Source organism: Piliocolobus tephrosceles, chromosome 20 (assembly GCF_002776525.5).
Source record: "Piliocolobus tephrosceles isolate RC106 chromosome 20, ASM277652v3, whole genome shotgun sequence".
Lineage (NCBI taxonomy): Eukaryota > Metazoa > Chordata > Mammalia > Primates > Cercopithecidae > Piliocolobus > Piliocolobus tephrosceles.
Window position 1 is genome coordinate 45,795,782 of NC_045453.1, and position 23,583 is coordinate 45,819,364.

Sequence of the window (23,583 nt, forward strand, 5' to 3'; positions counted from 1 at the left end):
GGGGGAGGGATTGCATTAGGGAGTTATACCTGATATAAATGATGAATTGATGGGTGCTGACGAGTTGATGGGTGCAGCACACCAACATGGCACATGTATACATATGTAACAAACCTGCACGTTATGCACATGTACCCTAGAACTTAAAGTATAATAATAAAAAAAAATGTATATGAAAGAAAAAAAAAAAAAAAGAGAGATGGGACCTTTGGGAGAGGTGACTAGGTCATGCGACCCTCATAAATGGGATTAGTGCCTGAGGGAGCTTTCCCCCACCTCCTGCCATGTGAGGACACAGAAGGCACCATCTGTGGAGAACAAGACCTCAGCAGATACTGAATCTGCTTACACCTTGATCTTGGACTTCACAGCCTCCAGAACTACGAGCAGTAAATTTCTGTTCTTCATAAATTACCCAGTCAAAGGTATTTTGTTATAGCAACCCAAATGGACTAAGTCAGGCACCTTACTTTTCAAGGACATAAATCTCACAGTGAAACAGATGAAGCACTGGAATCACTCATTGAGGGTCTTTTTACGATATTCTTGGCTGAATGATTCTGAAGCCAGTTTGTGCTGCTGTGCTTAGAGGCAAGAGAATGAATTTTGAAAATGAGACATTTCATGTATTAAAATGTACAATGAAAGCAAGTGCTAAGGGATGCCTGTGCATCATGAGCGTGGAAGCTACATGAAACAGTTCATGTTGCTTGTCTTCATCATAACTAAGTTATCACAGTGAGTCATTAGAGTCCCCAAGTTTCAAGCACAATCAGCCTCAATCAGCCACATCCCTAGGGAGCTCCCTTTTCCCCACAAAGCTGAGAGAAAAATATTTTGAGAGCCTTCCATAAAAATGGAAAATTGCTGTGTTAGAGCAATTGTTCTCTCACATCTGGCATTCTCTGGGTGCCCAGTAAATACCAGTGGGAGGGAAGAAAACGACTAGGCAAGAGGTTATTTAATTTGTAGATGGACTTTTCAGTTGGTGCTGATGAAACATTTCTCACCTTCTTGATTTTCTGAGCAGCACCAAAGAAAGAAATGAAAATAATTTGGCTATTGGCCTTTTATTTGTCTTGGACAACTATTAGCCATCCATTATTGAAATGCATTATAGCAGTTTTATTACTAGTATTTCAAGTTTAATATAAAAATTGCAAATCTGCTCACCACCCAAATTATAATGCTTCCAACTGTAGCCACAGGGAGCACCCAGTAAGCCTTAGATAAATTCAGTTGCACCAAGCCCTCAGCCTCCTTGAATTTCTAAATAGCAAATAGCTATGCAGACAAAAATAGAATACTGCCAGCTTCCTGACCCTGTACATTATCAGAGGCCCAGGTATTTACTGTGTGGTTTGTATCACACCATTCTCTTCAACTGGTAGATGAATAGCATTTAAATCACTGCTTTCAAGGATGAGTGGAGGCACAATGAGCATCCAAATTACCTGGGAAGCTTTTCCAAAATATGCAGACTCAGGTCCCAAACTAGGAATTTCTTATTCAGTAAATCTGACTTGGGGTTCAGGAGTGTGTAATTGGGAGAAAATCCTCCATAGGATGTTCTCTGGACCACTGATTAAGACATTGCCTATCCTCTTTTTCATCTATCTTGAGCGCATTAGTTGATTTTTTTTTTAAATTTCAGTAGATGTTTGGGGGAACAGGTGTGTTTGGTTACATGGATAAGTTCATTAGTGGTTAGTGGTGATTTCTGAGATTTTGGTGCACCCATTACTCAAGCAGTGTACACTGTACCCAGTGTGTAGTCTATTATCCGTCACCCCATCCCACCCTTTCCCCTGAGTCCCCAAAATCCGTTCGTTGTATCATGTTTCCTCAGAGTTTAGCTCCCACTTAGGAGTGAGAACATGTGATGTTTGATTTTTCATTCCTGAGTTACTTCACTTAGGATAATGGTTTCCAATTCCATCCAGGTTGCTGCAAATGCCATTATTTTGTTTCTTTTTATGGCTGAGTAGTATTCCATGATATGTGTGTGTGTGTGTGTGCATGTGTATATATACATGTATATATATACATACACGTGTGTGTGTGTGTGTATATATACACACATACGCGTACGCACATATATATAACATTATCCACTTGATTGATGGGCATTTGGGCTGATTCCATATTTTTGCAATTGTGAATGGTTCTGCTATAAACTTGTGTGTGCAAGTGTCTTTTTCACGTAATGACTTCTTTTCCTCTGGGTCGATACCCAGTAGTAGGCTTGCTGGATCAAATGATAGATCTACTTTTAGTTCTTTAAGAAATCTCCATATTGTTTTCCACAGTGGTTGTACTAGTTTACCTTCCCATCAGCAAGTGTAAAACTGTTCCCTTTTCACCACATCCATGCCAACATCTTTTATTTTTTTGATTTTTTAAATTATGGCCATCCTTGCAGGAGTAAGGTGGTATCACATTGTGGGTTTGATTTGCATTTAACTGATAATTAGTGATATTGAGCATTTTTTCATATATTTGTTGGCCATTGTATATCTTCTTTTGAGAATTGCCTATTCATGTCCTTAGCCCACTTTTTGATTGGATTATTTGAGTTTTTTTGTTTTTTGTTTATTTTTTGTTTGTTTTTTGCTGATTTCTTTGAGTTACTTATAGATTCTGGATATTATTCCTTTGTTGAATACATAGTTTGCAAAGGTTTTTTCCCACTCTATGGGCTGTCTGTTTATTCTGCTGATTATTTCTTTTGCTGTGCAGAAGCTTTTTAGTTTAATTAAGTCCCGTCTATTTATCTTTATTTTTTGTTGCATTTGCTTTTGGGTTCTTGGTCATGAAGGCTTTGCCTAAACCAATGTCTAGAAGAGTTTTTCCGATGTTATCTTCTAGAATTTTTATGGTTTCAGGTCTTCTATTTAAGTCTTTGATTCATCCTGAGTCAATTTGTGTATAGGATGAGAGATGAGGATCCAGTTTCATTCTTCTACATGTGGCCTGCCAATTATCCTAGCACCATTTGTAGAATAGGGTGTCCTATCCCCACTTTATGTTTTTGTTTGCTCTGTCAAAGATCAGTTGGCTGTAAGTATTTGGGTTTATTTCTGGGTTCTCTATTCTGTTGTATTGGTCTATGTGCCTATTTTTATACCAGTAACATGCTGTTCTGGTGACTATAGCCTTATAGTATAGTTTGAATTGGGTAAAGTGACACCTCCAGATTTGTTCTTTTTGCTTAGTCTTGCTTTGGCTATGTGGGCTCTTTTTTGGTTCCCTAAGAATTTTAGGGTTTTTTTTCTAGTTCTGTGAAAAATGATGGTGGTATTTTTATGGGAATTGCATTGAGTTTGTAGATTACTTTTGTCAGTATGGTCATTTTCACAATATTGATTCTATCCATTTATGAGCATGGGATGTGTTTCCACTTGTTTGTGTCATCTATAATTTCTTTGAGCAGTGTTTTGTAGTTTTCCTTGTAGAGAACTTTCACTTCCTGTATATATTTCTAAGTTTTTTTTTTTTTTTTTCCAGCTATTGTAAAAGGGGTTGATTTCTTTATTTGATTCTCCACTTGGTTGCTATTGGTGTATAGCAGCACTAGTGATTTGTATACATTCATTTTGTATCCTGAAACTTTACTGAATTCATTATCAGATCTGGAAGCTTTTTGGATGAGTCTTCAGGGTTTTCTAGGTGTACAGTTATATCATCATGAACAGTGACAGTTTGACTTCCTCTTTCTGATTTGGATGCCCTTTCTTTCTCTCTTGTCTGATTGCTCTGGCTAGGACTTCTAGTACTATGTTGAATAGAAGTGGTGAAAGTGGGCATCCCCCTTGTCTTGTTCCAGTTCTCAGGGGGAATGCTTTCATCTTTTCTCTGTTCAATATATTGTTGGCTGTGGGTTTGTCATAGATGGCTTTTATTAACTTAAAGTATGTCCCTTCTATGCTGATTTTCCTGAGGGTTTTAATCATAAAGGAATGCTGGATTTTGTTAAATGCCTTTTCTGCATCTCTTGAGATGATCATGGAATTTTTGTTTCAATCCTGTTTATGTGGTGTATCACACTTATTGACTTGGGTATGTTAAACCATCTCTGCATCACTGGTATGAAACCCACTTGATCATGGTGGATTATCTTTTTGATATGCTGTTGGATTTGGTTAGCTAGTATTTTGTTGAGGATTTTTGCAAGTATGTTCATCAGGGATACTGGCCTGTTGTTTTCTTTTTTGGTTGTTATGTTCTTTCCTGGTTTTGGTATTAGGGTGATACTGGTTTTAAAGAATGCTTTAGGGTGGATTCCCTCTTTCTCTATCTTTTGGAATAGTTTCAATAGGATGGGTACCATTTCTTCTTTGAATGTCTGATAGAATTCAGCAGTGGGTTTATTTTTCATTAGTGCAAAGCACCAGACCTAAAAGATGATTTCCAGTAACAAATATTCTTGTCAAAATTAATGACAGACTCATTCAAACCTAGACAGTGAAGAAGAAATGTTAATTGTCTCTTTGATCCCAAAGATGTGGACTTTATTACTCTTTCCTCTGCAATAAACAAGGAAACTTCCATAGCAATGAGCTTGGAACTGTTTGCACATTGTGAAATGCCGGCACCCTGAGGGGTCTTAACGATTGGATAGTCCAACTTTCATTTAGAAACAAGGAATCAAATACCTATGAAGACTTTTGTTAAGGTCACACAAAGACTTAGGGCATGGGGCAAGGTTCATGTCTTCTAATTACTGGTCCCATGCTCTTTGTCTGAACCTCCCTCTCCATGGCCATGTTCACTTTAAAAGGGAAAATTCACAGAATTCTCCAGATGAGACCAAAGATAAGAAAGCCTGTTCCCTATAAAAATCTGTTACATAGCAAGTCTCTATGGATAGCAATGATAGGTTCCTGTCATGTCTGTCTCTGCGACAATTCGAATCGTAGTAAGAAATGGAAAATACACTTTAGTTAGTTCATCTGCATATTTATTCTTAAAAATGAAATATTTAATATTCACAGATCTGAAGTGTTTTTTACTTTAAAAAATTTTTGTGGCACATATGAATGTCCTCAAGTTTACGTTCACTGGGTCATGCCTGAATGAAACTGACACTGGGCTTTGGGGGAAATGAGACTTCATTTGGAAAAGTTACAGTATTTATACAGAATATAACTGGAAGGTGGTGTAGTGCTAGCTATGTTTCCACATTTGATTTTATACCTAGGATGACTCTTAAGTTTTAGCTCTTTGGTGACAACAGGACAGCAGCTTCTGTTAGGGATATATTCTGATTTTAATCACTGGCTGCTTCATATTGACCACCAACGAGGAATTCTGTCTTGTTCTTTCAGTCAGCTGATATTTCAGGAGGGTCTAGTATGTTGCAAACTCTGGTCTAGGTTCAGAAGAGGTGTTCCTAAATATTGTATGATACGGGCTTAAGTTACCCTATCAGGGTTAAAGGTAGCTCATTACTCCCTTACTAATCCAGCTAGGTTGTCCTGAAGAGTTGCTGCTTTATGCCTCTAACAAATCAAACTTGGAAGAGAATTGCGTATTTGTTTGTGAGTATATTTCTCAGTGACAGCTGTTCTTATAAGGCGTTGGGAGCTGCTATTAATTTTGAGTAGTCAGAAATGCTTCCATCTAGTCAGATGTGAGAATTATGAGAGCCTTTTGATGAGTTTTTATTATTTGCATTTCTCAAGAGCTGGAATGGCTTAAATTTACAGCCACAAGCCTCCAGGGTGCGGGTGTTTCAAAAGCTGCTAGTTACCATGTAGGTGGGTCTACTTGCAAAAGACAGGTTATAGCAGATTTGACCAGTTCGAGTACTATGTCGTATTTTTTCTTCTAATCTTTAACAATTGGGTAAAAGTTAGATAGCCAAATATCACAAGAGTAAAGAAAATGACTAGTAAATGAGGAATGACAACAAAGTACACTTTTATCAAGTGTTAACAGAAGTCAAATGTTTTCCTTTTATTAGTAAAGACTCCACGACTTTATTAGTTCTCAATTTTCCTTCAGTGATTTATAGCCCAATTTTAGCTGCTCAATTGTTAAAAATAATAAAAGATAGGCAAGGCTTTTTATTACCCGTTTTAATTTCTTTTCTATATTTTAGGGCTGCCATTATTTATATCCAAAGTAATGGCAATGCCGTTTATCAAAATGGCTTATGCTGTCTGTTGCCTCCAAGACCACCTGCACTTAATACAGGGTCTGGCTCAACTAAAATGTGAACTTTGCCAAGAGAAAAGGCTTTCAAAAACAGGAAACTTTTCCATTACATTTTTCCATTACATGTCTTCTTGATGGCAGCAGACTGGCTGACCTATCTTATTATAATGTAATAAACATTGAAGTCAGGATTTGAGCCTGGTAACTCTTAGAAGAAAATTGGGCTGTGTCAGTTCACTGGGAACCAGAAGAGAAAAGTCAACTCGTAGATGAAAATTTCACTCTGAGATCATTAAGAAATATTACAATATCAGCAGAGAGAATGCTGACTATATTTCTAATATGCATACATATACATATAGCTAGCTAACTTGCTAGATGGATGATCCTCAATGCTTTCATAATTCCCAACCCTGGGATTCACAAATAGTTGTAAAATAATTATATTACAAAATAGCTTATAATATTTAAGCAAATGCTGATTGTCTTAGCTTACTCTTTTGAAAATTCTTCATATAGATCTGTTTTTCAGCCACAAATTTAGAGGCTTGTTGGTTAAACATCCAAAATAAAGCTAATTACTTGGGTTTTTAGACTTCACAAGCACTGAAGAAGGGAAAGGCAGATTTCATTGGAAATCAGTAAGCCTCAAATTATTGATTTCCTGTTTTAATGGCTTTTATTTCAGTTCTTTTGTCTTTTGAATATATTTTATTTACTGAATTACAAAACAAACTTGCTATTATGCTTTTCTTAGGCCTAAGAAATATGTTGTTGTAATCCTCATTTGTTTGTTTCCTGTGTTTTACTCTGCATAACCAAATTTTATAATGAGACAAAGTAGGCCATAAGGCTGTTGTTAAACTCTCCTTCAGCATTCTCTAGGCCTATCATATATGTCATAAATATCCAATTTATTTGACCTCAGTCATCATTTTTAACTTTAATACACAGTTTTCCCATAAGGGCTCAAATATCTTTGCATCATTTCCCACTCCTGCTGTTAAAATAATAGCTATAACAGGAAAAGATGCCATTTTAAGGGTTTTCTCATGAATACTGCATTCTGTTTGTGTCTGTCCTTTTTCTGTTCTACAACCTCTTGAAAAGTAATGTTTCATTATTATATCAGGCCCCATCTTCCTTCTGCACATCTGAGCCTTACTTGAAATGAGAATACTATGAAGGTTTCATAGGAAGTAAGATAACTTCCTCAAAAGCAGTATAGCCAAAATAATAGGTAAAATATCTCCATGATGTCTACAGTGTTACTTCTAACACTGTGTAGGGAGATTTTAATCATCAGCATCTGAGTTATAGAATTTCAGAACTGAAATGAAACTTAAACATCTTGGTTCAATTTCTTCATTTTCATGATGATGAAAGTAGGAACTAGAGAAGTTTTTATACATTGCTCCAGATTATACAACCAGCTATTTGCTGAGCTGAGACTTGAAATCCAATTGCCCCAAATCTTAGGTTATTAAAAGAAAAAGACATATGGTGTTAATTTAACTCTTCCATTAAATTTGTAAAAAGAATAATCATTTTTTACTGTTTCTATAAAAATGCATGTTCATTTATAAAAATTTTACATAATACAAGGAAATACAAGAAAAAAGGCAAGATTATCCCAAAATGATTCTATAAATATAATTAATGTTACCATTTAATGAACATTGTTTTAAGTGTCAAAATGAATAGGCACAGATAAGAGAATGGAGATATAGATTGACAAAAAAGAACTCAAAATCGAAGAATAGGGAAAAAGAGTGAAACAACTTTATGACATTGTGTTTATTCTGGATATGCTATTTTTAAGTATAAACATTACATTTAATTTTACTTGAACAGAAGTGAAAGAAAATGAAAACTGAAGAAATTGCTGAACTTCAAATTAAATTTTTTTCACCACATGATATATTGTCTCTAAAATATATGTGACTTTAAGATTACTTTTAAAATTGAAATGTTAAGGTCACTAGTTTTCAAATGATGTGTTTCCATTTTATAAATTTACCAATTGACTCTTCTAACAGAGATAAAATTAACTTTATTTTCTCCCACCTCCCAATTTTTTTAAGTTATATTCTGAGATCTTTACATTGTGCTATCTCATGGTTGGATATTTTTGGTCATTCAGTATGTTTTTGAAAGATGCATCTGGATGTGTTTTATCTGAGTTCTTATCTGCTTGAGAATGTGTATTTGTAGCCTGCGCACTTGAAAGACCCTTTGGTTAGATAGAAACTTTTTGGGTCACATTTCTTTATCACATTTTATTTTGTGTTGTTATTTTCTCAACTCTGTGTGCTACGTACTAATCTCTTTTTATTGTGCTTGTTCTGCACTTGTTCCTTCTACTGGGGCTTTCATTCCCATCATGTTTTTGTTTCTTCCATTTCTTTGTTAAGTCCTGCTGGCTTACATTTTTTTGTGGAAGAAAGGAAGGTGCAGAGGCACTGATTTTTTTAAAGTTTTTTTTTTCATTTTAGAATAGCTTTAGACTGTGTTTTTGCCTTTTAATTTGCCTTGTAATATTTTGTTGAAAGCTAGACATGATATATTGGGCAAGAGGAATTGAGGTAGATTGATTTTTAGTGTGAGGTTTTATGTTTATCTGGCTAAGATATAGGCTGGGTTTACTGGTTGATGTAGATGTGGTGTCAGAGGCTAAAATTTCCTCTAGTGCCCTTGTTTTTGTCTCCCGTTGTTGTCTTTGGGCTTTCCTGGAGTCTTTTAAAATAGGGTCTGAGGCTTACAGTTCTTTCAGCTGTAATCCCCTGTGATACAGCAGCCCCATGATGTGATGGTCAGATACGGTGAGAGGAAGCCTTCTACAGTCCTGGGGTAGTTTTCAGTCTTTTCGTGAGCCTGCATTGAGTGTTTCACTTAGCCCTGGTCGGTTAGGCTCTGGTAAAACCTAAGGTAGTTAGGTTCTGGTAAAACACTTTCTCTTGAGAGCAAGCCTTGTGAAGAACAGAGAGCTCTGGGAGTATTTAAAAATGGTTACTTTTTCCTTCCCCTGCTCAATCCCCCAGTGCCACAGTGAGAACACATCATTTGAAAACTAGAATCCAACTTCACAGTGAGAACCTGGTGGGGCTCCTGGAGGTAAAACTCTCAAAAGTGTGGAGACCTTCCTCAAGACTGGCCACCCTCAGAGATTTTAACAATCACACTAGTCTATATTTGAGCCTCCAGTGATTCTGGAATTACTGTTCATAGTGTTTCTACCAATACTGGCTCCAGCAGCAGGCTTCAGTGCCAGGCTGAGTTACGATTCTCTGTGTTCACCTGCCTGTCTCTGCAGTCTGAGGGCAGTAGTTTGCCCTATGATCTCTTCTCCACTGGATCTAAGAAAAGTTGTTGATCTTCATTTATTTTTCAGCTTTTTTCTTGTCATGAGGACAGGAGTAACTTTTCAGCTCCTCGTGTGTAGGATCAGAAACCAGAAGTCCTATTTTAGAATACTTTTAGATTTATAGAAAAAAATCTGAAGATAGTACAGAGTTCTCATACACCATACTCAGTTTCCCCTAGTACTAACATCTGCCATTAGTATAGTACATTTGTCATAACTAGTGAACTAGTGCTGGTACATTATTATTAACTAATGTCTATACTTTATTGATATTTTCTTGGTTTTTACCTAATGGCCTTTTTCTGTTCCAGGATCCCACCCAGGACTCCCCATTATATTTAGTCATTACATCTCCAAAGGCCCCTCTTCACTGTGACAGTTTCTTATACTTTCCTTGTTTTCAGTGACCTTGACACTCTTGAGGAAGACTTGTTATGCATTTTTGGGAGGGAAACCACAGAGGTAAAAATGGTATTTTTATCATATCATCTCAAGGATGTATACTATCAGTATGACTTACCACTGTTGATACTTGATCACGTGGCTGAAGTTTCTCTACTGTAAAGTTACTTGTTTTTCTTCCTTTCCACGCTGTATTATTTGGAAGGAAGTCACTATGCACGGCACACATTTCAGGAGTGGGGAAATAATGGGCTACTTTCCTGAGGGTGAAACATCTACATAAATTATTTGGAATTATTCTGAAATGATAGTTGAGTTACCCATTTGTTTATTTGTTCTGTCATTCTATTTTGGGTTACCCACCAATATTTTATTTTATTTTTCAAAGTGAATCTTAAACACACCATTTATTTATTCAAGTATTCTATTTTGGGTTATCTACCAATACTTTTTCTTTTTAATTTTCTTTTTCAAATTGTCTCAGCTTTGGCCATTGGGAGCTCTTTCACTTGATGCCTGTGTTCCTGTGAGACACCGTGTCTTGGGTTTTTGTTTTCAAGCCCATCGTGCTTTCTGGCGCCACAGGCTGCTGTAGGCTCATCATCTGTATTCCCTGCCCCATCCTGGAATCAGCCGTTTCTCCAAGAACCGGCTTGCTTTTCTTCCTCTTTTTTACCCTTATTTTCTCTTCTTTCAACGTGTGTATCATTTACTTCTTTGGGCTCTATTTAGAGATGGATTTTGTGGCTCCTACATGACTATTAATTCTCTGAATTCCTTCTGGGTAGCTTTGGCCGATCCCACTTACGGTGTATCCTCTTGAGCTGCCTTTTGCTTATGTTTCATTCAATGTCACCTCACCTCACCCTTTTTACACATAGTTTCAGTTTTGGTTCCTTCTGATTATTTCTCATCTTTAAAGGAAGTGGACTAATTGTGGGAAAACACCAATGCTTTGTGGGAGCAAGGAGAGGCAGACGCTGGGGAGGAGTAGGGCAGCTGTGGCATGCGCAGACCACTTAGAATTGTCCTGAAACTGTTTTCACCAATTTTTTCCTTCACTTTGAGACACATCTTCTCTTGTTTTCTGGTTCATGGGGGCTGTGGAGTTGCTGGCTGTGGGCGATAAAGCCAAACGCTTGCTCTCTGGCCTTTCCTGCCTCTGTCGCTGGAGACAGGGACTTCCCCAGGCTCCTCCTCTCACAGCCCCTGCTCACCTTCTTCCTTGAGTGGAATTGCATCCTGATCTTTTTCTCATCCCCGTATTTAGTCTCTTTAATCCCAGCATGGGCGGAATGCAGGTGAGGGTGAGGGTGGCTCTGGGCCACCCTTGTCTGCCATCATCTCTTCTCTCCGTGGTGGTCTTCTGGATGCTGCTGCCTGGCCGATCATTTGAGCTGTGGCGGTTTCCCAGTTCAGAGACAGTGTTTGTGGTGGTAGCGGTGCTTTTGAAGAAGATGAAAGGAACAAATCAAGTCGTTGCTCCACCATCTTTAACCAGAATGGTTTCACCAATTTTTATGGCTTGCAGAAAGATTATTTTTGGTGTAGTCATGCTTTTCAACATGAGACTGTCTCCAAAAAAGTTATAAGGGGAAATGATGATGTTGTTCTTTATGAAAATGAAATCTTACAGAAAGAAAGAAATTCTTTTCCTCCATTGCTGAATCCCAAGTGTCTTGAACATTTTTATGTACTTCAGAAATACTTACCTGACACCCTTTAGAATGTAGTTGTTGAGAGGAATATATAGAACTTCAGGAACTTCAATTTCTTGAAATATAGGGCACTGTATCTCCTTTGTCAGAGGCTACTGAGGAAATCCAAGAGGAGTCTCTCCACCTACAGATTGTCGTTCACTGTTCCTGACAGTACTTTCCTCAAGAAAATCAAAACTAGAATATCTGTTCTATTAGAAAAATGAGGCAATAAAAATGAAAATGTGTAAATATAAAGTACTTGAGAGGGAATGAAAATGTTTAGGTAATATTTCTGATTTCATCTTAAACGTTTTATTTAACACGAGAAACCAAATAAAAGATGTCGGTGTGGGGGGGACATGGGTAGAGAGGTCAGGGACAATTCAGAATCGTGTCTTCTGTGAACCTCTCTTACATTCTTAATTTGTCAGAAGTGTTACATTTCAGAAAACAGCACTTTCAGCAAAATGGAAAAGGTTTTTTGGTTGTTGGTTGTTTTGTTTGGTCTTCCAGGCACGGTTATTTGTCCTGACCAGTGACTCTTTTGATCTTAGTAAATTGTCCATTTTTTAAAACTATTTAGGCAGTTTAAATCATTTACACTTCAGAAATGAATCCTACAGAGAATTGCTTTTGTTGATCTATTTTGAAATAAATGAGGCAATAGCTTTGCACTGTGGAGAGATAATAGTCCAGCCCTCTTCTGTACTCTGGCTATCTAACCTGTGGTAAGGGGTTTTGCTATATTATTATTTTAGGAATGAAGCGGTAATTCCTGCCCCTGCTCTCCACCTTCTTCATCCCAGGCATTCAGCAGGTCAACATGAGAGTCCTCATTTTTCAGAGACTCCTTTATTTGAGCTGAGGAAGCCAATTCAAATAAAGATGATGCTCTTTTTTTCTTTTAGGAGGATGGACTTAGGAATGTGACTGTATTATCTTCTATGTCAGCTATTTTTGTTCCCCAGATGGCCTCCTGTGCCACCTGCCCTGCTATCCCAATAGCTTTCACTATTTTAATGTAGTATGTTTTAAAATATAAGATACTTCTAGTTTTTGTTTTACTTTTGAGTGCCTTAAGAAAAATACTCTTTTGGCCGGGTGTAGTGGCTCACACCTGTAATCCCAGCACTTTGGGAGGCCGAGGTGGGCGGATCACAAGGTCAGGAGATCGGGACCATCCTGGCCAACATGGTGAAACCCCATCCCTGCTAAAAATACAAAAATTAGCTGGGTGTGGTGGCATGTGCCTATAATCCCAGCTACTCAGAAGGCTGAGGCAGGAGAATGGCTTGAACCCAGGAAGTGGAGATTGCAGTGAGCCAAGATGGTGCCACTGCACTCTAGCCTGGCGATAGAGTGAGACTCCGTCTCAAAAAAAAAAGAAAAATATCCTTTTGAAATGGATTGGCTTAGGTATAGCTGATCAGCGACCATCAAATGAGATACTTTTACTACTTGGCATATAGCACAGCTGATGGAAAATGAAGTGACCCTGGCAGTCACTTAAGGGTCTAAGTTTTATGCAGGATTTAGCTAGATGAAATTGCTGATATTCAACATTTTTTAACTTACAGAACTGGCAATTTCATCTTGTCCAACCTGAGCTTATAGATAGCAAGGCCTAAGTGGCACTGTTAGGATTCTCTAAAGAGGAGACATGGAGGTGGTTTCCACTGTATCAGAGGAAAGGGACTCACTCATGTTGCAGTTGAAGCTGTTTCTGATGTAAACATCATTATTTTAATGGGGGCATGTTTTTCCTATATTTTACATTATGGCCTTGGCTTTCTTCTGTGGCTTGTTCATGTCCCAGCTCCACCTATAGGACATGGGCCCATTAGCTCACATTTCTATCATGAGCCTCATTGGAACTTCTGCAACTGTCCTTTTCTCCATCCTACCCATACTTTATTATAAAGATAGCTACCAGTGTTCTTAGTTTTTACTTGGAGAGGGTTAAGATGATAGTTGCTAACTAACTTTGTATGTCCTGGAATGGACTTCTGGGGAGCTCCAGCCCTATCCTGCTTCCTGCTATTCTCCACTGCTGTGCTGACCCTGGACTGGGTTACAGGTCCTCAGCAAGGTCCCATTGACAACTCTTGTTGGAACTGTTGATGACTGCCTTGGAGTGGTATGTTCATGTTTCTGGTTACATACACTTACGAGGAATCACTCTTTCATCTTTACCCTAGATCCCCAAAGACGTAGCGACAGTGTCTTTCATGCACTGTAGACACCCCTTATAGCTTTATCCCGAGAGGCCTGGAGTCGGTCCTGACTTTGCCCCCATGACTCTGAGCCTTTCCAAGTCACTTAACTCTGGGCCCGGGTGTCTTAAACTCTAAAGTCAGACAGTTGAGTGTCATGGTCCTGTGATTATAGGCCTGAAAGTCACTTAGAATTGGCCTTTTCCTCCTAAAATCTGAACAAGAGTGTTGTACATAATTTACACGTAGTTATTTCACAGGCTGAGTATTAATAGCACCGAATGCTTGCCTCCATCTGGGTCTGGAGAGGGAACACCACTATTGACTAGGAGGAGAAGTGAATGCTTGCTCCCTCCCCACTTCCACTGCCTAAAGTCCTTTTATTGCACGATTTCTGATTGATCATGTGAGTGTGACTATAAATTTCCCCTGACAGAAACCACATCACCTCATCAGCCACATAAAGAAAACGACAAAACAACCAACTGTGAAAGCGTGCTTGCCAAGCTTTCAGTACCACAGCATCGGGGGAAGCGGGAGGTACATTTGTACTGGAGGAGAATGGAGGCTGGAGGGAGCCGGAAGATGAACTCTGCTATACCTGTCTTCTCTGAGCTGCAACATGGGGGGAGTGTGTTTTTGCCAGTGAGGCCAGGTTCCGGAAAACCCTTTGCTCCTTGAAGCCACGTCACCACGGCTTCCCAGTGGATGCAGAGAGGCCACACGGGAATGTGGGCGTGCCACTTGCTCAGTAATTACCAGATCGCTAACAGCTAATAATATAGCTAACATCCATTCACTAAATCTTCATGGAACCCTTTTAAAGTTTGGTTTCATTTTCTATGGTTTTATTTCAGCAGAGAATGCTCAGGCTCAGAGAAATGTAGCTGGTAAGCTGGTTAGTGGTCAAGCCAAGATTCAGACAGGGTCTGTCTTGCCTCAGTGCCCATGGTCTTTCACTTTACCTTCAACTGATTTTAAAGTTGGATGTCAACCAACTAAACCTTGGTGAGAAACAGAGATGGGGAAACCCATCCCTTGGTGTTACCTTCAACCCATTCCAAGGTTTCTCTGCTTTGGTAGAAAGAACACTAGGGGGAATGAAACATCTGCCCAACTTCAGTCAACTTTTAAGACAGGCTATAAAGTCATCAAAGACAACTTTAAGAGAGTGAAAAGGCAGGTTATTCTTACTTAAGGAAAAGGCACACAACGAATTTAAAAATGGACAAAAGAGTTGAACAGACACTTCGTAAAAATGACTAACCAGACGTCAATGAGCAGGTAAAGAGATGTTTGACAACATCAGTCAGCAGAGAAATGCAAATGTGAACCACAATGGACATGACCCACCAGCACTGCTAAGAAGGACGACCGTAGTACCAAGTGCTGGTGAAGATCTGGAGCAACCACATCTCTCAGTCACTTCTGATAGGAGTGTCAGTTACTAAAACTGTTTTGGAAACCATTTGTTAGTTTCAAATACAGCTGAACACACACACACACACTATATAACCCAGCATTTCCAACACTTAAGAGTATGACCATCAGAAATATGTACATATGTTTCTCAGAAGATTTATAGGAAAGTGATCATAGCAGCACAGTTTCTAGTAGCCAAAAACTGGAAGCTAACAAGCCCAACAGCAAGATAATGAACAAATATATTATGGAATGTTCACATAGTGGAATCCCGTACCACAATAAAAATGAGCAAACTGTTGCTACACAGAACAGCATGGTTGGATCTCACAAACATGATGCTGAACAAAAGGAGGTAGACACAAAAGAGTTCATACTGTATGATATCTTTGACATAAAGTTCAAAAGTAGGAAAAAAACAAACAATGCTATTGTCATAGTGTCAGGCCTGCATTAACTTTTGTAGGGGTGAGAGGAAGTGCCTGGAAGGGAGCAAGTGCAGTTCTTGGGGTGCTGGCAGTGTTCTGTTTCTTGATCCGAGTGCTGGTTACACAGCGTGTTCAGATTTTGAAAACACATCCAGTTCTTCCCTTGTGATATGTGCACTTTTCTGTATGTATATTATACTTTAATACTATGTTTTAAAAATATTATATATACAGATGCTAGTCTTTAATTTTTTGACTCCCACTGTGGCAATATAAATTTAAATCAACTTAGTGATTTGCATAGGCATAAAATTGGAATTTTGTGACATATTGTGCCCTACATTGTGGAAGAAATGCTCATTTTTTTCTTGGTAATGCTTCATTGGCTTCAATTTGTCTGGTCCCAACAAATTGAGAAAGGAAGGAAATAGTGAATTCTGCAACTGCAGCAATTATTGCTCCTTAGCATTTATTCAGCCAAGGCAACACTGGCTAGTCGGATTCTCGCCAGATTATATAATCCTCTCTTGCCTGGGAATCTGTAGTAAAACTTATTGTTGATAATTTTTGTACGTTCAAGAAGGAAAGCATAAGAGAAATACTATGAAATGCTAAGATCAGGCTAAAACGAAATCTGAACCTTCACTTTTAGGAAGCAAGGTGAAAAGATGCAGAGAGAAGTCCTTTTTTTCACATGGGCAATCTTCATTCGCAGTGGTAACTGAAAAGACAGTACTGAATATTTAGAGAACCTTAGCAATTGTCTGAAAACGATTTTACAGAATGTTCAGGTAGTGTATAGGTTGAATTTTCAAATTATTATTTCAACACAAAACTAATTGAATTCTAGTTAAAAAAGGGGACTGAAAGAAGAACAAACATGTTTTAAAAAACAAAAAGTGTAAAACACCACCTGGCACAGAGTCTGATATGTCATCTGAGACAGAATGTTGAGAATCAGTTTCATTCTTCCGTGGAGTTCCCATTGTCCTGTCTTCTCATTTGACCACTGGGGAATCTGAACCAAGGTTGCTTCATCTGTTGAAGGTCACACAGTTGGTGATAAAGCAAAGCAGAACCCACTATCTTTAAACTTTCAGCCTCTTTATTTTCACCCCATGGAAGAGATTTCAAATAATAGATTAATAATAGCGCAACAATTAATAGGTGTGGTGTTAATGCATGTCTTTTAAAATGTCTTTTTCAGCTTGCTGCCCTTGAATTTCCTCCAAAGAAACTATTTGGAAATAAGGATGAACGTGTGATTGCTGAGAGACGAAGTCACTTAGAGGTAACAGAATTAAGCTGTTTTTCCTCTATGTATGTAGAAAATGTGCCATCTGACCATTAAGAATTGTTTCTGTTAAGTACTATTACATTTCTTCACAAGTGTGAAGGTGCTGCCTCATTAACACAGGAGATGGCAGCAGTAGATTATGAAGATATGATATCAGCTTGTTTAAAATACAAGTCCTTATCTTCCTCTGGTCTAGCGGAACATTTTTCTTATTTTTAAGAAGATACATTTATTCTAAGGGTTAGGAAGCAGGATGTGAGTGAGAACTAAATATTCACCATAGACAGATGGTATGTGATACAGGATGAGAGTACAAAGCTTGCTGCAAAATCTTGGAATTAATTAACTGAAGATTTATAGTATTACATCATTGTTGCTTTTTCAAGAGAGTTGGAAGCAAAAAGACACATACCTATTTTAGTCATGGGTAGGTTTCATTCGACTTATTTTAACTTGATCTTCCAAGCCAACTACATGTAGAACTCTGGTTTAACACAACTGTTGTTTTTCGGACTGCCTCACTGCCAGTGCACATTGTTGACTGCTTTATCTGGTTTGTGTTTCTTTTTCGGGATATAGTTGCTTATTTGGTTGGAGATGCTAATGAGGCTGAGTCTTTTCACCAAGCCAGGGACCAGTTGTTTTCTTTAAGAATGGTGAAAGCATGATCATGGCTGGTCCTTGCTTATTGGTCACTGTTTTGCCATTGTGAATCATTGAGGCAGACAAGGGGCAGAAGTACAGACAGCTAATGACAACCTAGTATCAGCAAGCTTTCAGGGAGACCCAGAGTTCCCCTTGCTACTTCAATTTGTTTTTGTTTTTGTTTTTGTTTTGTTTGAGACGGAGTCTTGCTCTGTTGCCCAGGCTGGAGTTCAATGGCATGATCTCGGCTCATTGCAACCTCCACCTCCCAGGTTCAAGCAATTCTCCTGCCTCAGCCTCCTGAGTAGCTGGGATTACAGGTGTGCGCCACCACGCCCAGCTAATTTTTGTATTTTTAGCAGAGATGGTGTTTCACCACGTTGACCAGGCTGGTCTCAAACTCTTGACCTCAAGCCATCCTCCTGCCTCAGCCTCTCAACGTGCTGGGATCACAGGCACGAGCCACCACGCCCAGCCCTTTGCTACTTCTTTAAGAGTAATAATAGTAAGACCTATTGGAAATAAAGTCAAATAAGGAAAGTCCTGAAAGAGCCCTTTCTGGATTGTGAAGTGCTACATAGAAAGTAGGTATTCTCATTCCTGGTGACAGCCAGTTAAAATTGGCTGCCCATGGCATGCACTTCATGCCACTGAACAAGGATTAGGGAAATTTCTAGAGGCTGGAGGTTCCCATGAGAGCAGAAGGAGAGAAGTGGGAGCAAAGGAGAAATGGAAGACTGGGAGGTTGTTGTCCATGAGGAGCATTTTAGAGTTTTGAGATCTTGAATATAGAACCACTCTGATAAAAGAGGAGTTTCAGGATGCAGCCATGAGTAGAGGCATTTGAGTTAGACTATAGAGTTACGCATCTGAAGAAGTAATTCAACCTGGAATGGCATGATCCTGATACCCAACTGAAGAATTTGTCTTCAAGGAAAAGATGATTGCAGTGAGTCTGCTTGATCAAGTTTTCTCAAAGGTTTGATTGTATCTTACAAAAAAAATAAAAAATAACAGTAGAACTGGGGATTATTTTCTTTACCTAACTCCTCCCTGCCTTCATTAACTAGATCTGCCTTTATTGGAAACATGGAAAATGATGGTTTATAAACTTGTTTTTATATGTCAACAGAAAATAGATTGTTGTCCTCCCTGGCTACTCAGGACTGTGGTTAAACTCACATGGTGCACAGCTGTGCCATGGCTGATTGGGCATTTTGTGTGCCGTGCATTTGTGAGCACAGCACTGGGTACCTTTGGTTTTCCATTCCAACTTCCTGAGTTAGAGCAAAGTTCAGGGCACTCTTTCATTGTTAATGCTTTCAGGTGGAACCTGTGTTTGTCCTTTTGACATCTGATACTTCATCACTTAACCCTTCTAAACCATCAGCTGTTGATGAGCAGAGTTTTATGTTAATGTCTCTGCCTAGGCAAGGAACCCTTTCTTCCCTTGGCTGTGGCTGTTATTTATCTGTGGCATTATCTTTTAGAGAACAGCTTCCACACCTTATGGAAATAAGCACTTACTTTTGAAATTTAATGCATTTCACCTAATGTTGACTGTTAAATCTTAGAATATTATCTTCTTTTCAAGGAGCAAGTATAAGTAACCTTCACTTTAATAGAAAGTTAATCTGAGATTCTTGAGTTAATTCCCTGCGACTATTTTCATATGAAAATCAACTTAGTTATTTTCCCTGAACTTCCCATTTAATTCAACAAACATTTATTTAATTCCTTACTACATGCTGGAGACAGTGGTAGGTGTTACATATATATAATACAAAGACAAATGAGATATTTCCTTTCCTCTAAGTGCATGTGTTTAAATTCCTATAGGAAACTTTACCTAGTGGTATGTTATAAATACATAAACACACATGAATTCAAGTAAGACACATCTGCACTAGCTAATAAATGTGATGTCTGCTTAAAAGAAATTATCTGACCGATTATTAATATCCAGAAATGCAACTTTCTGAACCTCACCGTGATATAGCTGTATAAAGTAGTGTTTTAAGTAGGCATTCAATTGTGTTTTAATCTTTCTTCTATTAAGATATTTCTAAGATTTGGACCTCGTGTTTGAGTTTATTAGCAAAAGTATAAAGTGTTTTCATGTTAAAAATATAAACACCATTTTGGCACTCTCAAGTTATAAAAGTTAAGTCTGTTAAAATATTTATTTTTAGAAATGATGGATAGGAACAGAAATTTCTTACTGTTGTCAGATGTTTTGGAGATTAATTTTTTTATCTTGGAGCAAGGAGTATTGGTTGTGTGTCAGGTGGTGGGTGGTGATAGTGTAGGGGCTGGAAATTGTAACATTTAACATATTGCACCGCATATAGGCAGGAGTAAGAATGTGATGATGGTAAGTTAGTAGGTAGAGGAGTATAAATTGAGTCATAAGTGCTAATCTCATTGCCAACCTTCTATCTTCTCCACTGATACCTAGCCAATTTTGGTTTGTAGCTGGAGCCAGTTTTTTCAGAATCTAGCTAATGATTGCTTTACATCTCATGCTTAAATGCTCCCAGCACTTTTGTTCAAAAAGAACTATAGAATCTTAGAAGATTCCTAACATGGGTAGATTGCCCTACGCTGCCATCCTGGCCCAGCTCAACCAGTTCAGTGTAACTGCATGTTGTGGGCAGTCAGAGGCATGTGCTAACAACACTCCTCGTATGTGACATGCTTCCCAGGCTCCAGACATTCCTTCCGGTAGCCCTAACAACTGCCTGGGAGACATGTGTTGGCAGATACAGCAGTGGAGGTAACAGGAAAAGAATGTACCTAGTCTCTGATGTGTTAGTTTGAGCAAAAAGGTGCTGCTTAATGTATTTTCAGTGAGATAGCATAACTTAGGTTGAGCCATTAGAAACTGCCATTGTGTTGTAGACCAGAAATGGTGGAGTATCAGCAATTTCATATGCTTCACATAGTGCCGGCTTTCCCACATTTGCCTGCTGTTTATTAAGGCCAAGCATGAGTGGAAAGTGCTTATGATATCCTGTCATATGTTCCTCACAACCAGCTTGTGAGGTGAGTTCTACCATTATCTTCATCTTACAAGGGAAGGCCTATGTCTTGGGGAGGAGAAAGAGGGTCACTAAAGGTAGTAAGTGGCAGAGCCATAGTTCATACTCAGTTGTCTTTTAGAACAAACCCCTTCTTTTAATCAACTAACTCTTAAGTTTGGAGTGGAGTTGGTTCTTCCTGTAAAGAAATGCCTTTGCTGTTGAAAAAAGTCACCTTCTAGTGTTATCACTACAGTGTTAACTAAGATCCACTGTCTAATTATTTATTCTTAAATGCCATTCCAGTTATTCAGCAATTATTGAGCACCTACTGTGTGCCAAGCAGTGTTCTAGAACTGAAGAAACTAGTTAATAACACAGACCCCTTTCCTCATCTCTTAAGTAACCATGGCAGTAAGGATGGCTTTTATTTATAATCCTATTTTCTTTGTTCAAGGAAAGATGTTTATTGTGATTGCTGATTTCAAATATTCACTTTGTGAGTAATAAAAGGTTCTGAATCTCAGTTGCTTACAGATTTGTTTATTTATGAGATGTCACATTGTTCTTGTGAGGATTTAAGAGTATGTCAAATTCACCAAAGTATAAAAAAGGACATTTTATGTGAATTACTGAAGAATATAAGCTTAGAATATCTTTAAAGACCTTTTTATGGCTTTAAATATTGTGCATATTATATAAGATATACATATATAATAAATATACACATAGCCATAGTATATAAATATGTATATCCAAATGGATATCAAATTGAGTTCTACTAAATGTGGTATGTAGTATTTCTTAACCATGGGCCTGAAACATCTCAAGCTGAACCACATGTTTCTAGAATATTCTATTTCTCAAACTGCCAGTGATGAAGGACCAGTTATTTAATTCCATCACTTATCAGTACTTGTGCACAATGAATGACAGTTAATTACAAGAAAACAATAAATAAAAAGGACATACAAAATAGAAGTACAAGTCTTTTCTTTAATATATATAGATTCAACAGACATAAAATTAGTTAAATTGAAGTAAAAGTGTCTGAAACATGGGTCACACTTTGAATAGTACTGCTTTGGAACATTCATGAAACCTCACCTCTACTTCTCTAAGACTCCTGTCACTTTTTACATGTATCAAAAGCTATGTTTATGTCTCACATCTTCCCTGCTGTGCTCTTCAGTACTTGAAGTTGGCAGAATTGATGTCTAATTCAATTCCTAATCTCCCATTATACTTCACACATGCTTCAGCTTCACTGAATTGTCAGAAAATCTTTCCAAATTAGCCCCAAGTTAATGAGTTTTCTGTTTTATTTTTGTTCATTGATGAAAGGTGCATTTTGGGTTTCTAATTTCAGAGAACATTATCTACTTGGAGATAGTTCTGCTAATCATTTTAATAATCTATCATTTCAAAGAGTAACTATAATTAATGAAAAAAATGAAATCCTCTAAAACCACAAAACTTTCCAGAATAATACAGTCACTTTTGGAAGTAAGAAGCTGAGACATCCTAGGAAATTTTCTTCAAAACTGCCTAGAAAACTGGAGCAGCCAGCAACTAAAATCTACCTCTTCTGTCCCCATTTTCATCTCTTTAGCTTGAGCATTAAGATAGATCGAAAGAAATATGATAGCTAGGAGTGTGGACCTTAGAGCAGATCATCTTAGTTTTGAGTACTGATTCTGCTCCTTTGGAATTATTTAATGTCACTGTTTCAGTTTCCTTCTCTGAACAATGAGGATAATAATAACACTGTCCTAGAGCTGTACTGAGAATTAAATGTGATTGCATATGTAACACAGAATCTGGTACAAAGAAAAACACTCAAAAATGTTAGTTGATCCCATGATGACAGTGATGATTGTGGTGGTGGTGATAGTGATAATGATGACAAGGAAAATGATGGAGCCTTATGGTACATTTCAGAGCTGTTTTAAGAGCCAAGGGAAGGCAAAAGAGCACCACTCCCCAGCAATCATGAAATGTAACAATAGTAGTATCTCAGTTTATTACATTTACTTGCAAAATCAATAGAGACACGAAAATCGTGTCACTATTCTTATTCATGATGATTCCTGGAAGATACCGGAACTCTGGCTGTAATACCAGCCTGTCTTTCAACCTGTAAGATTGTAATCTGAAAAATAGAAATGACTTTCTGAAATATTTAATCATGGTGGAGCTGTTGTCCAAAATGATGAAGATTAGAGGCATAGGATCATTATGAAAGGAGCACAGTTCCTCCAGATTGACACAGTGGTTATTTACAGCTGCTTAGTTCTCTTGGCATGTCTACCAGGTCATTGACTGCAAGACTGCCCACTATGAAGTCCCCAGCTGACTTGGTGTATGCCCTGGACTTCTGCCTGTGAAAGAAATAGACAAGTATCAGTTTCAGCCAAAAAATCCCAGGAATACATCTATTTTTAAAGCAATATTAGATTTATTGATTTACCACAACAAGGAAAAACCATGTGAACTGCAGGAACCATGCAAGCTTTTCAGTAAGAAGGTATTAAAAGGAAGTTATTAAGAATTTGGATTTGTAATAGATAATTTGGGGAAGAATGCAGGAAAACAGGGCTTTGTTCTGGATTGGATGCTGGGGGCAATTCTCTGATTGAGTGTATTAATAATTCTTATCTAGAAAGCAAGAAGAACAGAGTGAGGTTTAAAACATGATTGAGGCCGGGCGCGGTTGCTCACGCCTGTAATCCCAGCACTTTGGGAGGCCGAGGCGTGCGGATCACAAGGTCAGGAGATTGAGAAGATTGAGACCATCCTGGCTAACACGGTGAAACCGTATCTCTACTAAAAATACAAAAAAATTAGCTGGATGTGGTGGCAGGTGTAGTCCCAGCTGCTCGGGAGGCTGAGGCAGGAGAATGGCATGAACCCAGGAGGCGGAACCTGCAGTG

At 38.2% G+C, this 23,583-nt stretch overlaps 1 protein-coding gene across 3 annotated transcripts in view; it reads left to right on the top strand.

The window, feature by feature from the left end:
• Window positions 1-23,583, top strand: part of KIF16B (kinesin family member 16B) — a 311,606-nt gene that overhangs the window by 254,598 nt on the left and 33,425 nt on the right. For all 3 annotated transcript variants that reach the window (XM_023217818.2, XM_023217819.2, XM_023217820.1), the window contains one exon: window positions 16,896-16,979. In XM_023217818.2, the coding sequence (XP_023073586.1) occupies window positions 16,896-16,979 (84 nt within the window). The remainder of the gene's footprint in view (window positions 1-16,895; window positions 16,980-23,583) is intronic.